This window comes from Candoia aspera, chromosome 1 (genome assembly GCF_035149785.1).
Source record: "Candoia aspera isolate rCanAsp1 chromosome 1, rCanAsp1.hap2, whole genome shotgun sequence".
NCBI classification, from domain to species: Eukaryota; Metazoa; Chordata; class Lepidosauria; order Squamata; family Boidae; genus Candoia; species Candoia aspera.
Window position 1 is genome coordinate 228,205,410 of NC_086153.1, and position 13,206 is coordinate 228,218,615.

Below are 13,206 nucleotides of genomic sequence, written 5' to 3' on the forward strand. Positions count from 1 at the left end.
TGCAAACATCCTCACTAATTTGTTCTTTATTTTTCTGCAAAAAAAGAGTCAAGACCTCAGGATTGCTATAAAAAATCTTCTGATTTTTTTTTTTACCAAATATATATATTTATATATATTATACATCCATATAAAAGAACAAAAACTCAGAACTGTTCCAGTAAATTATAAAAAAATAAAACATAAAAACACATTTTATGTCTGTCTCTTGAGATGACTCAAATGTGATTTTGGTCCTCCTGCCATTCAGGAGAAACCAAGCACAGCACCCCACAGAGGGCAAGGAAGGCAGATGCTGCTCATAATATGCCGATGATACTGTTATATATCTCCATCCCAGGTGAAGTAAGTGATGCAGTCTCCACCCTTTCCAGGTGCCTGGGGGCTGTGGGGGCCTGGATGGGGAACAACAAGATTCAGCTGAACCCTGGTAAGACAGAGTGGCTGTGGATTGATGGCCCCTCGGGTTCCAGGAAGTTGTTTTCTTTGGTTCTGGATGGGGTGGCACTGCCCCATTCGGAGCCAGTGCAGAACCTGGGGGTCCTCCTGGACTCACGACTCCTGCTTGAAGAGCAGGTGGCAGTCGCGGCCAGGAGGGCCTTTGCACATCTCTGGGTGGTGCACCAGCTACGCCCATTCCTGGACCGAGATGCCCTCCAAACAGTCACTCATGCCCTTGTCATCTCCCATATAGACTACTGAAATGCACTCTACATGGGGCTAACCTTGAAGAGCATTCGGAAGCTTCAGCTGGTCCAGAATGCAGCTGCGCGGACAGTTATCAGGGCTGTAAAATCAGCCCATGTGACACCACTGTTACATGAGCTGCATTGGGTACCAGTTTGCTTCCGGGTCCAATTCAAGGTGTTGGTTATCACCTTTAAAGCCTTACATGGCATGGGACCAGGGTATCTGAGGGACCGTCTCATCCCCATAACATCGACCCGCCCCACCGGGTCAGGCAGGGAGGGCATGCTACGGACCCCATCAGTAATGGAATTTCATCTAGTGGGGTCCAGGAGGCGAGCCTTCTCTGCAGTGGCGCCCGCCCTTTGGAACATCTTGCCCCCGGAGTTGAGACGGGTTTCCTTGCTCTTGGACTTCAGGAAGAAACTGAAGACCTGGTTCTGCCGCCTTGCTTGGGAGGGGGAGAGTGATAGCGCCACCTGGGGATGGCTGGTGCCATAGCACCTCTTAGTGATTTTGTTCCATCTCCACTTGGATTTTACATTTGTTTTTATTTATATTTTAATGGCAATTTTAGGTGGTTATGTTTTTAGTATTATTTATTGTAAACTGCCCAGAGTCCCCCATTCGGGGAGATAGGGGGTGATATAAATTTAATTAATAAAATAAATAAATAAATAAAATAAACCAGCATCTGGGAATGCAGCAGATTATCTTTGGCCCAACCACCACCAATTGTTTCCATTATCTGGTGTTAGGGAAGAGGAAAAGAAAATGAGGGAGTTGACTTGTGTACAGCTAAATCCTGAGGAAAGTCCTGGGAAGTTGTAGGTGTCCTCTTAGATATAGTAAACTGTAATAATATAAAGTGGAGGGGGGGGGGGAATTGCTATGTCGCTATTAATCCAGTCCCATTGGAGAAAGAGAGAGAAGACAGACAAAACGCCCCCTAGGCAGAACAATAGTACCTCTACAACATGTATAAAAGTAGAAAAATAAGTTTCCCTTTTGGACCCATAAAAAGACACACATACAAAGACTTCTGAAAGTATTATCACTACAGCCTCCCCACCCACCCATGGGGACTCATGTTATCTCCTTTTCCATTATCTTCCACCGAAGTAGGATCAGAGCATAAGCTCATCCCCCAACTCTTCCATCAGGGCACTAGCACACATCAGGCTAATGACCACAGGTATGCACATGCTTTCAGTTCCTCCCATTTCTTCTTGTCACCTGGGCAGCTGTCCAATGCTTCAGAGACCTGGAAATAAAACAGGAAAAGCATTACAGTTTCTCACTCCAATCCCCGAAGAACAGACCTTGTCCTCCACACATGCGTTGCTTCTTGGGGGTTCCCAGCTACACCCCTCCTGGGGGTATCTTCTTCCTATTCTGCTGCTTCACACCATACAGCAGCTGAGATTTATCCATCAGCTTCCATGCGTGTTTTTTTCTAAGCCAGATTTTACATGCCTGCCCTAGCAAATGGTGCATTTGACAGCTGTGGAAAGGGCAAAACGCTCCGGCAGCTCAAACCTCATGGAGAAATTATGAGAAGTACTATTGTAATTATAACCTTTAATAAAATTGCTTGGGGAAAAAAAAGAAAAAAATATGAGAAGTGTACATATTACTGATGCAATTCAGAAAAACTACGCAAACCGCCCCAATCATTCCCCCTCAGTGTTAAATTCGGCCTTCCACCATGCTCTTTCACAGTACGTGGCTGCCCCTCACCAACTCAAGAAGGGCCACCTGGTGAGAAAAATCTGACTGATCTGCTCATTATCCCAGGCACATTGCAAAAGCCAGCCTTCTCAACCAAGGGAGCTTAGAAGCACACTTGATTCAGAGGACTTATAAATGGACCCAACACTTAACAGCCCCCAAGAAAGCAACTATTTACACTAACTGTTCTTTAAGCATAACCACATTAAGACTTAGAATAAGGGCTCCTGCCAATTTAGCCAATTCTTGCTCATCGATGGTTGCCTTTTCTAAGACACTGGCCCTGAACTCCAAGGAAAGCCTGCTCCTCACCCCACTTACCACTAGTTCGTTCACAAGCTGCCCCTTCCTTCTCGTGAGCCAAGTTAAAGCGGTTCTGCTCCGCAGCCAGCCCATTGGATTCGGGGCTGCTACTTCGCAAAGGGCTGGCGGTGCCCTCTGGCTGCAGTTGGAAAGCCATCTCTAGATGCTCCTGGGCGATCCTGAGGTGCTTGCGCAGTCGGTCCAATTCGTGGCCGGGGAGTCTCGATGCCACAGTGTAGCGCTCGGCAGCCATGCCTGCCAAGCTCTCTCCCCTGTAGCCCAATTTGTCCTTGGCCAACTGGCCCTTGGAGGGCTCTTTCTTCAGAGAGTGGTAGGTTGGTGGTGCAGAGGGATCCTTCTGGGCATAGTGGGGTTTTGGGGGTGAAGCATCTTCCGTATTAAGGCCACGGAGTGCATCCCGGATCCCCCCAAAGCCCAGGTGGACGAGCTCACAGATATTGAGAAGCAGGCAGAGCCCACTCACAGCATACATGATGAGGAGGAAGATGGTTTTCTCAGTGGGGCGAGAGACAAAGCAATCCACCGTGTGAGGGCAGGGGCTGCGTTTGCATACATAGGAAGGGTTAACCTCAAAGCGGTAGAGCACATACTGCCCCAGCAGAAAGCCCACCTCAAATGCCGAACGGCACAGCAGCTGCAGCACGTACGCGGTCATCAGACCATCCTTCTTGATGCGCCGGCGGCCATCATGATTCTGGCTCTCAGGCTCCTTCACCTCCCTCTCAGGCTCAATCTCCTCAAAGATCATGGGGTCCTCCTCACCATTGTCCTCTGCCTCTTCATAATCGCGGACAGCACCACGTCGCACCACAGGGGCCCGGCTTTTTTGAGGGGGTTGGCGTGAAAGCCGGTGCAGTGCAAAGCCTAGGTACATCACCGAGGGTGTGGCTATCACAATGATCTGGAAAATCCAGAAACGAACGTGCGAAAGGGGTGCAAAGGAATCATAGCAGACATTATCACAGCCTGGCTGTTGTGTATTGCAGACAAACTTGCTCTGTTCATCGTAGTAGATAGACTCGCCACCTACAGCAGTCAAGACAATGCGGAAGACAATCAACACTGTCAGCCACACCTTTCCCACGAAGGTTGAATGCTGGTTGATCTCCTCAAGGAGGCGCGTCAAGAAACTCCAGCTCATTTTGGCTCAGTAAGGGCCTGCAGCCAAGAAACACAGCAAAAGGTTAAACTGAAAGAAATTTGTCAGATTATTCCACTCTAGAAGTCATGGAAAAGGTCCCCTCCCCACCTCATCTCCATCCACCCCTGAAAGCATAAAGCATTAGAGAGAACTGAAGTAATAAGGTGTTGAGATAAGAAAATAGAAGGAAAATACTAAAGGGCATAAGCAGAGCAACCCTGGAGTAGCAGCAGTAGGGAGAGTCTGCCTTATGATCTGTACGGGGTAAAAACGTTTTTTCCCTTCTTTTCATCTTTCATTGCCTACAATAAGAAGAATTAACTGCAGAAATGTCAGGGTTAATGAATCTCAGAGAAATGCTTGGGGGTGATATCACAGAGAAATGGACTTAAGAATCTTATGATCTATGACCTCCCTTGACATAACACAACTTCAAAAAACGTTGTTTTAATCCCCAATGGGGGTGAAACAACAATCTTCTAATGCTGCATGACAGGGATCCCCAGCAGCACATGCGCCATCCTGCCCCAAGGCCTTCTTCTCTAGCAGCACAGCTCCTTTTCTGTGGCACGCATAGCCCCTTATGTATCTATCCAAAACATCAGGAGGGAAGTGGCCTGCCTTCTCTAGTACTTTAAAACGTCCTTCCTTACTTTTAACAAAACCACGTAAAATTGATGTCATGTCATCCAAAACTTACTTACTTAATTTATATATTATTGTAAGCAATAGCTTCAAGAAGCTTTTTCAAATGCTAGTAAGAAAACTTTCCCAGAAAATTCAAAGTTTCAGATTCTCAACTTTTCCTTTGAATCCTCATGGGCTTCAGAACATGTACATGAACTGAAACACAGTAAGCTCTTGCTTGATATCTTGTTTCTTGATTTAAACTGTGTATTTTTCAAAGGCAAATCAGTTCCATTCAAATGCTACAGTGGGCTTCCCAAACTTTTTCTCTATATTTGTTTTTTTTTTTAATGTCTAAGATTTCATGAGATCACCAACTATAACAAGACCTCAGTGGACCCATCTGATACCATACGAGGTTTTGGACAAGAACCACAAAATTCATTGAACTTCACATCCAGGAAGAAGTTAACAATGAACCACTTCCATACTCTTGTCAAGAAAATCACACCAGCATGTCCTTTACAACACCAGAAATCAACCTTGACTCAAAGGAGGCTACTTTTAGTATAGTTTATTGACTTATTTATAAGAAGCCATACAGAGAGATTATCCAACAACTAAAATAATCTTTAAACTTCCCCTTAGGAACATTACATTCCTATAATTAAACTAAAGTATTTAATCAGAATTTATCCAAATACATCTTCTACTTAAAAGATGGGGAAGTTCTCAAATTTGAAAATGGATTTTCCCCAATCTTCCCAGTTTCTTCCCCCAGGCCTTCACAAATTACTGAAGCAGAATGACATCAAGCTTAATTTCATTTCCTCAAAAAAATTAACTTCAAATCTGAAAACCTCTCTAATGCTCTGCTGATTGAACATCATACAGTCTCCACAGCAACTGAGTATTGTACAACTTTACTTTTTAAATGTGTACTAGCCAGTAATTATATATGCACATACACACATATTCACATAGATGAATGGAAACACAAGAATTTATAGAGGCAAACAGACAAGAACCACAAAATTGGCCATGGATTCTTGCCAGTTTAACACATACTGGCTACCATACATTGTTTAAAAGGTGGCAATTTGTCACCCCCAGAATAGACTCACAACATATTTCTGAAAGCAGTTGCTGCTTCCCTTCCTCTTTTCTCACCATTCATAGACTCAGCTCAAGGCAATTCAGTCAAGCGACGTATCAGAGAAGCCTTCTACCACCAATGGTGGCTTCAAGGGATCCAACTTGGGTTGGGATAAGGCACCTTAGAGGAGAAGGCATCTCACCTAATCTTCCTCTCCCAAATTAATATTGTCTCAAAAGGAAGAAAAAAGGCACAATTCAAGTGCCTGTAAGTTTCCTTGGGGCTGGACTCAGTGTAAATTTCAGCCTACCCAGCTAATTATAATCCCTCTCTCCCAGCAATATCAGGAGATGCTTTTTTGCACTGAAGGCAAAGTGTAATTTCAGCACACAACACCATCTCCTTAAAAACTCATATATAGACATCACAAAACTTCATACACAAGGCTGAAGGGATGTGAAGCAAGTCAACCAAGCTGGACAGAAGCAATTAACTGCAAGGTGAATTTTAGTAGTTTTTTTCCTGTTCCTTCACTGCCCATTTAGCCCTAACATCAATAAAAGCGGTTTGGCGACAGCTTCTTCTGTGAGTCAGTATGTCTCAGCTGTTGGATGGATGCCACATCCTGCTACACTGGGATGGGCATGACGCTCGAGTGCTCACATACAATGTGTCCTAAGTAAGGGAGGTACCCATAAAGAGATGCCACATAGCAGGAACTGTAAGCCTAGGGTATAGTTCTGTTCTGCATTTACGCTTGTTTGCCCAGGTCAAAGGTAGCAGGCTCCCCAATGACCCCTGCTTCCTACTCCCATCACCCAAAGCCACTCAGAGTCACTTGTTGAGTTGGGCAGCTACAGAAATTGGATGGGTGGATGGATGGATGGATAAATAAAGTGATGAGTACCTTAATCTATTTGAGCACCAAAACAAGGCACTGAAGCCAAGTTTCCAGATCTGATCAAGCAGCAGGTCAGAACCCTTGACTTTGCCAGTCTTGAGTAGTTCTAGATTATCTCAGTTCCACTTGCAACTCCCCCCCCCCAAGAAATCTCTTTTCAATCAGCTAACCTGCAGGGATGCGTACTGTCACCGGAGGGGATATCTGAGTCACCCTACCTCCCACTCCTGGTATCTCAACATGGTGGCTGGATATTATGCTTGGGCAACAAGAACAAGCTACAGTATAGCTATCACAGTAGGTTAAGTGCTTGGGAAGGCAAGGCTTTTCACCATGGCAAGCTTAGAAACTCTAACTATGCAATTTCTTTAACTTTACTAAAGGATGAGAACTCATTGGTTGTCAGTGCTCTATGAGCCCTACAGACATTTAAGAGTACAGCTCATAAGAATAGGCATGATCTACTCTATAGATCTAGAAATAGTCAAAACCGCTCATTTAATCCCCGTTGCATTTAATTTGCAACCAGGAGACTTGGGTGATAAAGACGGGTCATCCGACAAGCAATGAGAAATGCTTTCATTCTGCACTCTCCTTAATAACAGGAGAATTTGCTTATGTCTACCCACCCACTCCAGGAGATGATGTTCAAGGACACCATCAGTGGAAAACTTAAACATCATTCTGTGCTCTGTTTGTTGTATTTGCATTTTTTTCTTATTCCTGGGAAGAAAAAGATCCTCAGGAGTAAAAGAAGACTGTTCCTAAAATGTTCATGTAAACAAGCAATGTAGTTGGGGAAAGAGTAAAACATTCCACTGATTTTAAAGTGACAATCCTGGGAGTGTGCCAATTAACCCAAGGTTAATTCAGTACGGTTAGGACAGGTGCACACAGGACTATTTTATCAATGTCCGGCAGTATTGCAACCAAAACTCTCCCCACGACCCGAGTTCGATCCCAGCAGAAGCTGGATTCTCGGATAGCTGGCTCAGGTCGACTCAGCCTTTCATCCTTCTGAGGTCGGTAAAATGAGCGCCCAGCTTGCTGGGGAAGGTGACAACTGGGGAAGGCAATCGCAAACCACCCCGCTCTATAGTCTGCCAAGAAAACATCGCGAAAGCAGCTTCCCTCCAAAGGGTCAGACATGACTCAGTGCTGGCACAGGGGACCTTTCACCTTCACCATGCATATAGAACACATTCTTATCAATTGTTCAGAAAATATTCTCTGAACTCATAGAAACTCACTTATTACGAGACTTGGATTCACCCCAATACTTGATATTTTTTAATAACAAATGAATAACACATGATGAGTAACACATGAAAAATCACAGTCTTTCCGGTTTCCAAATTAATTCTCAGATGAGTGTTCTACCCTAAATTGGTCATCTTATTACCTTTAATATGTCATCAAATCCAGCTGACTAACCCAACAGGGATATCCCCTTATCCCTTGTTCATCTAATCAGCATTAAACAGCAAAAGAACCAGAAATCTAGATGTCTGCCAGAAAATAGTATGTATAGCAGAATAAAAATTAAATTTACCCAAAAGCATGCATACAGATGACCAGATGCGTGGGACAGAGAGCAGAATGTCCTGAGTGAGGGAGAGGGTGGAAGCCCATGAGACGGTCTAACTGAGGCGGGTGGGTAGTGTTATCTTAGGCTCAGATCTTTTAATATCTTCTTTAAAGAAGAGAGATAAAGGATATCCTCCCTCATTTCATTACTCATGTTACATACTCGTTTACTGATAATAAATTTAAACAGACAATTCAACATACACTGGCTATCAAGGCATCTATGGGCAAGTTCAGTACAAAACCCTTAAAAGTATGCTAGTAAGAACTTGGTGTTTTCCTGTTTGCTGCTTTTGGAGGTGGGAGAAGATTGATTTGAATCTGTTACTAAACAGCAGCCAAAAATGATATTACCACCAAGCACCCTGTTTCCTTAAATGACACATCTGAAAGGGAGAAAGTTTGGGGGTAGCAAACAAAGAATTTGTGTGTGCAGGAATGGCTGTAAGCTTTGTCTTATTTCCAAGACTCAAAACAAGCTTATAAATCTCATCAAATACCTTCCCCCTGCCCCCATCTCTGGATCTTGGACTTGTGGTAAATAAACACGGCAAATTAAATGAGATCCTGGGGGCCTGTGTCTCTCCCACCCCCCATGCTATATGGAAACTCCAGTTTAACAAATGCACTTTGTGTGGACCCAGCATTATTTTCCTTAAGCACACAATGCAGGCACTTAGGAGCTACTCGGCTTCCAAGTGAACCCTGGGCTTAGGCAGTTTTGCAATTAGTTCATGCTCCTTGTGGCTAAGAAGAATGAATACTATGCAGGATCACAAGCTTTCTATCCAAGGAGAGTCAACAGGTTGCCTCTCAAAAAATCCTATTGTACAAACGAATGGAGTCGAGAGCCAACCTAGAAGACTTCTACCTTAAAATAAATGCATGGCTTCATTTACTGTCTACAGGTGCAAGGCACAGCAATAATCTTAAAATTCTGGGATAAGTAATAACTACCCATTCAAATAAATCTTGTAAATCCACAGAAGATTACTGTCATATTCTCTGCTAGTCTCAATCCTTCAGGCATGCAAAGAAATGGCATAAGGATGGCCTGAAAGAAAAGGCCAGGGGTGGGGAAGGGAAGAATTTTTCTTCTAGTTGCTTTAACAATTCACAACTCCGTATCACTACAGTGGAAAAATTTGTCTCCTCTCCCCTTCACTCTTTCAGGAAGCAACAATGTTGGGTTAAAAAAAAAATTATGCAATATCATCAAGATCCCCAGGAAATATCCTTACCTCTGGAACTACAGTTTTGCTACCTGGACAGAAGTAATTTAAATCGTTTTGATAAGCCTTGTTTGTTGATCAGATAGCATTGGCAAATACCAATTACACAGTCAGTTTAGCACCTCCAGAAATACTAATTTGTGCACCTTTCCAGAACCAGATACTCTCTACGCACCTTACCCTTCAATGTTCAGAGTCCTTAGCCAGTTGGCAGTCTGGCAAAGAGGGGCACTTTTCTTCAAAATTCAAGACATCTGAAGAATACAAATACTATTAAAGTTCGGGGGGGGGGGGAGCTGTCCAGGGTAAAAAAAATGGTCAACACCAGCCTCATGCTTGGAGCCACAGAATAGCATCAGAGAACCAGTTGGCTTAGACTGCTGCCCAAGAGAACAGATGGTACAACTGTGCCAAGTAAGAGAAGGGTGGACTTTCCTAGTCACTGTACCTCAACCAGATGTACCAAATCCCATGTGGGTATAATCTAGGACATTATGTCCAGTCTCCTCTCACCCATTACTGTGCATAATTTCAAGTACTGACTGCCAACTGGACACTTACTACCAAACTGGGGTAAATATCTCCCTCATAAAACATGAAGCACTTTAATATTTAACTGCTAGCTCTGAAGCCCCAGGTCTATCATACTGCCCCCTCCCCAGTTAATCATTACTGGGTTTTTTTATCTTGCCCCAAATTGATTTTGTTCCCAGGGGAACTGGGATTGATAAAAATGCTTGGGAGTTCATGCTGTCTGTGACTTGAATAGGCGGGGGGGAGGGGGGAGAGGAAGGCACCAGGGTCCTGAGCAAAATGAGGGGGTCGCGTTTGTACAATTTGAGTAGCTCATCGGGAGCCCAAGAGCGCGATCGCGGGCAGAGGAACGGAACTGCGACCACGGCTCGAAACAATGCATTTCAAAGAACAGCATTTCCGTACCGCACAAAGAAACCAAAGTCTTCCACGCATAACGGGAGAATCGACTTTTAAATCCTCCTTTTCTGAAAGCGCAAACACCCAGAAACCCGAGAATGAGGGAGAGGCCGCGAGCCCGATCTGTGGGGGCTGCTGCTCCCCGAACTCTTAAGAAACCTTAACGTGACCCCCACTCTTCCATTTCCCTCCCCGGGAGTCCCATGCTAGCGTCAGAGCCTTTCCACCGCCTCCACGCGCACCGGGACTAGGCTCGCTCCAGAGGAACCGCGTAGCTTCGGGAAGGCAGAACACCCCCTACCCCAACCCATCCCAAGAGGGCTTCCCCAACACCCTCGAAACCCACTTACTGGATAACCGCCCGGCGGACCTCACAAAGACGCGCGCCTTGTGCAATCCCTCTTCTCCCGCCCGTCCGAACAAAGGGGCTGCAGACGGTCACCGCCTCCCGCCCCTTCAGCTCCGCCTCCGGGACGACCCCCGCTCCTTTTTCCTCCTCTCTCTCCTCCCTCCGCCCGAGCACCCGAAGCTGACTAATGAGAGAGCGAGGTGAGCGGGCAAAAAGCCCGCGTGCCTCAACGGGTGTGTTACACGTCGACAGATATCCCCACCCCAGCTAGTGTGGTCGCACGCGGCCGCCTTCTTTGTTGATCTGGCGGCGCCAGGGAAGAAAACAAACTTTTCTCTAAGGAAAAGAGGCAGTGCTCAACGGGGGAAGAAGGGGGAAAGCTGAGCCTCGCTCCTGTTTTCTTGGCGCGGGGGGGGGGGGAAGTATCGCTTTTTCTTCAAGTGTAACACTTCCAACCAGTTAGGCGGCATTGCAGAATTCAAAAAAGGGATAACCTAGTGAATCATGCACGCCGTCTGCCAAAGCAAGAACGATGACTGTGCGAACGGCGGTAACACGACGGGGAAATAAAAGCAATCACTTTCCTAAGAATTGTGGAAATGACTCGGGTCCACACTTCCCCGCTGCGCTTTTGCCAGCTTCACAAGTCTTTCGCCCTGGGAAAAGCACGTGCTAGAGAAAGTTGCACCGCACAGCGGCGGGACTTGAAACAGTTTGCTCTCCTGTCGATTTCAGCTATAGCATTGCGAATATCCGGAGAGCTGCGCTGTTGGCCGTGCAGGCGGTGATTGGAAAAGCCAGTGCTGCAATTGTGAGGCCTGTTTGATGTCTGCTAAAGAAGATGGTCCAGTGGTACAGGAATGCTGATTTCTGTTTGAGAGTTTAAGATAATGCTGAATAGAGCATGGTACTGAGAGAAGGTAAAACGAGGTTGAAATGGAAACAAAACCAGTAATTTTGGGGAAAGAGTGCAAGCATGCGCATATGAGAGATATTTTGCCCTAGAGTAACTGAACAGGTATTTAGCATGGTGAAATTTATGCCCCCTTGACAAAAGTTCCTGCCTTAAGGAGGGAAAGATCTTTAGGAAGTAGAAAATATGACTATATTAGGAAAAAACAAAAATGTATGCATACCTGAGTGCCAGTTTGCTTCTGGATCCAATTCAAGGTGTTGGTTATGACCTTTAAAGCCCTACATGGCATAGGGCCAGGCTACCTGAGGGACCGTCTCATCCACACAACATCGACCCACCCCACCTGGTCAGGCAGAGAGGGCATGTTACGGACCCCGCAGATAAGAGAATTCCATCCGGTGGAGTCCAGGAAGCGGGCCTTCTCTGCAGTTGCCCCCGCCCTTTGGAACATCTTGCCCCCAGAGGTGAGGCAGGCGCCTTCGCTTCCGACCTTCAGGAGGGCCCTGAAAACCTGGTTCTGCCATCTCGCCTGGGGTGGGAAGATGGGCAACCATTCATGGGATTGGCTCGAGCCTTAGACACCCTCCCACCTGATCAGAATTTTTAACCTCTTGGATTTTATACTTACTTATTGCATTTTATATCTGTAATTGTTTTTATAGATGTTAATTGTTATTACTATAGTCTTGATTTTATTGATTTTATTGTAAACCGCCCAGAGTCCCCCTTTTGGGGGAGATGGGCAGTAGCAAAATTTGAATAATAAATAAATAAATACCTGAGAGATACCTGAAACCACTGCAGCAAAAATTATCCAATTATTGCTTTTTGCTTGTAACCACTCCTTCTTGAAAAAGTATAAAATGCTTGGTTTTTGAGAAGTTTAGGGTTCCTCTTTTGGGAGAGAAATCCCATTTCACTTGGTACCAAATAAAATGGAGAAAAGTTTTCTCGTGTCCAGAGTCTTATTGGATTGAGCTTTGGGCTTATATACTTCACCACACTTTGTGGCCAACAGCCGGTGTCGGCGATTCTCTTTAGCTGCAGCTGCTCTTCAGCCCATCATGTTCCTTGCCCAAAAATACTGGTCGAGCTAGTATAGATGCGTTGGGACTGCTCAGCATCTCCTTCGGTCCTCCACTGCATTAGCGCACAAGGACAAGGTCACCGAAAGAGCAAACAACAAAACCTGCAGGCTAGTTAAGGAGCTGATGAAATGAACCCGTCAGAAGGTGGATTCTCTTGGAAAGCAGGCGGACTTCAGAGCATCAATATACTATTTCCATACTGCAGTGCATAAATTTCCCGACACCGACCAGCAATTGCATGGCAAGGATCCAAACCCATTTAAAGCACAAAAACGTGTTTTTGTGGTGGCTAAATTAACCACAGGCTCCTTAATGGTCACTCCTCCATTAGCTAGAAATTGCAGAGAAGTTTATTCAAATTTCTCAGATACATTCAACCCCTCTTTGGAAAGATGCAATGGGGGGGGGGAGTGTTAGATGTTGAACTGAAAAAAGGGAATCCTCTTGGCCTTGTCCAGAAAAAGAAGTAAGGAGGGCCTCTCAACCAACAGCTAGGAGCCACAAAGAAACAGCGAAAGGGTGGAGGATGGGCTGAACCTCCTAGGCCCAGGAACCCTTAGATCCGATTCAGAGTGTGCCGCGCTCTCCTTGTGG

The 13,206-nt window shown here is 45.4% G+C and overlaps 1 protein-coding gene across 3 annotated transcripts; it reads right to left on the reverse strand.

Annotated features, from left to right (window-relative positions):
- Nucleotides 1-1,401: 1,401 nt before the first annotated feature.
- LOC134487268 (gap junction gamma-1 protein-like) lies at nucleotides 1,402-10,741 on the reverse strand. 3 transcript variants are annotated; one of them, XM_063288962.1, is made up of 3 exons: nucleotides 10,610-10,741; nucleotides 2,740-3,900; nucleotides 1,402-1,951 (listed from the first exon to the last, which is right to left on the reverse strand). In XM_063288962.1, exons 2-3 carry the CDS (start codon nucleotides 3,881-3,883, stop codon nucleotides 1,944-1,946), a joined length of 1,152 nt encoding a protein of 383 aa, XP_063145032.1. In that variant the 5' UTR covers nucleotides 3,884-3,900; nucleotides 10,610-10,741; the 3' UTR covers nucleotides 1,402-1,943. The 3 variants fall into 3 exon arrangements, with proteins under 3 accessions (XP_063145032.1, XP_063145033.1, XP_063145034.1); XM_063288963.1 differs by lacking the exon at nucleotides 10,610-10,741 and adding an exon at nucleotides 9,502-9,528; XM_063288964.1 differs by lacking the exon at nucleotides 10,610-10,741 and adding an exon at nucleotides 4,580-4,835 and having other exon boundaries at nucleotides 2,740-3,888.
- Between the last annotated feature and the right edge of the window lie 2,465 nt (nucleotides 10,742-13,206).

Bases quoted from the DNA above. Each gene is read 5' to 3' on its own strand.
- LOC134487268 (XM_063288962.1), bottom strand. From the start codon at position 3,883: ATGAGCTGGAGTTTCTTGACGCGCCTCCTTGAGGAGATCAACCAGCAT.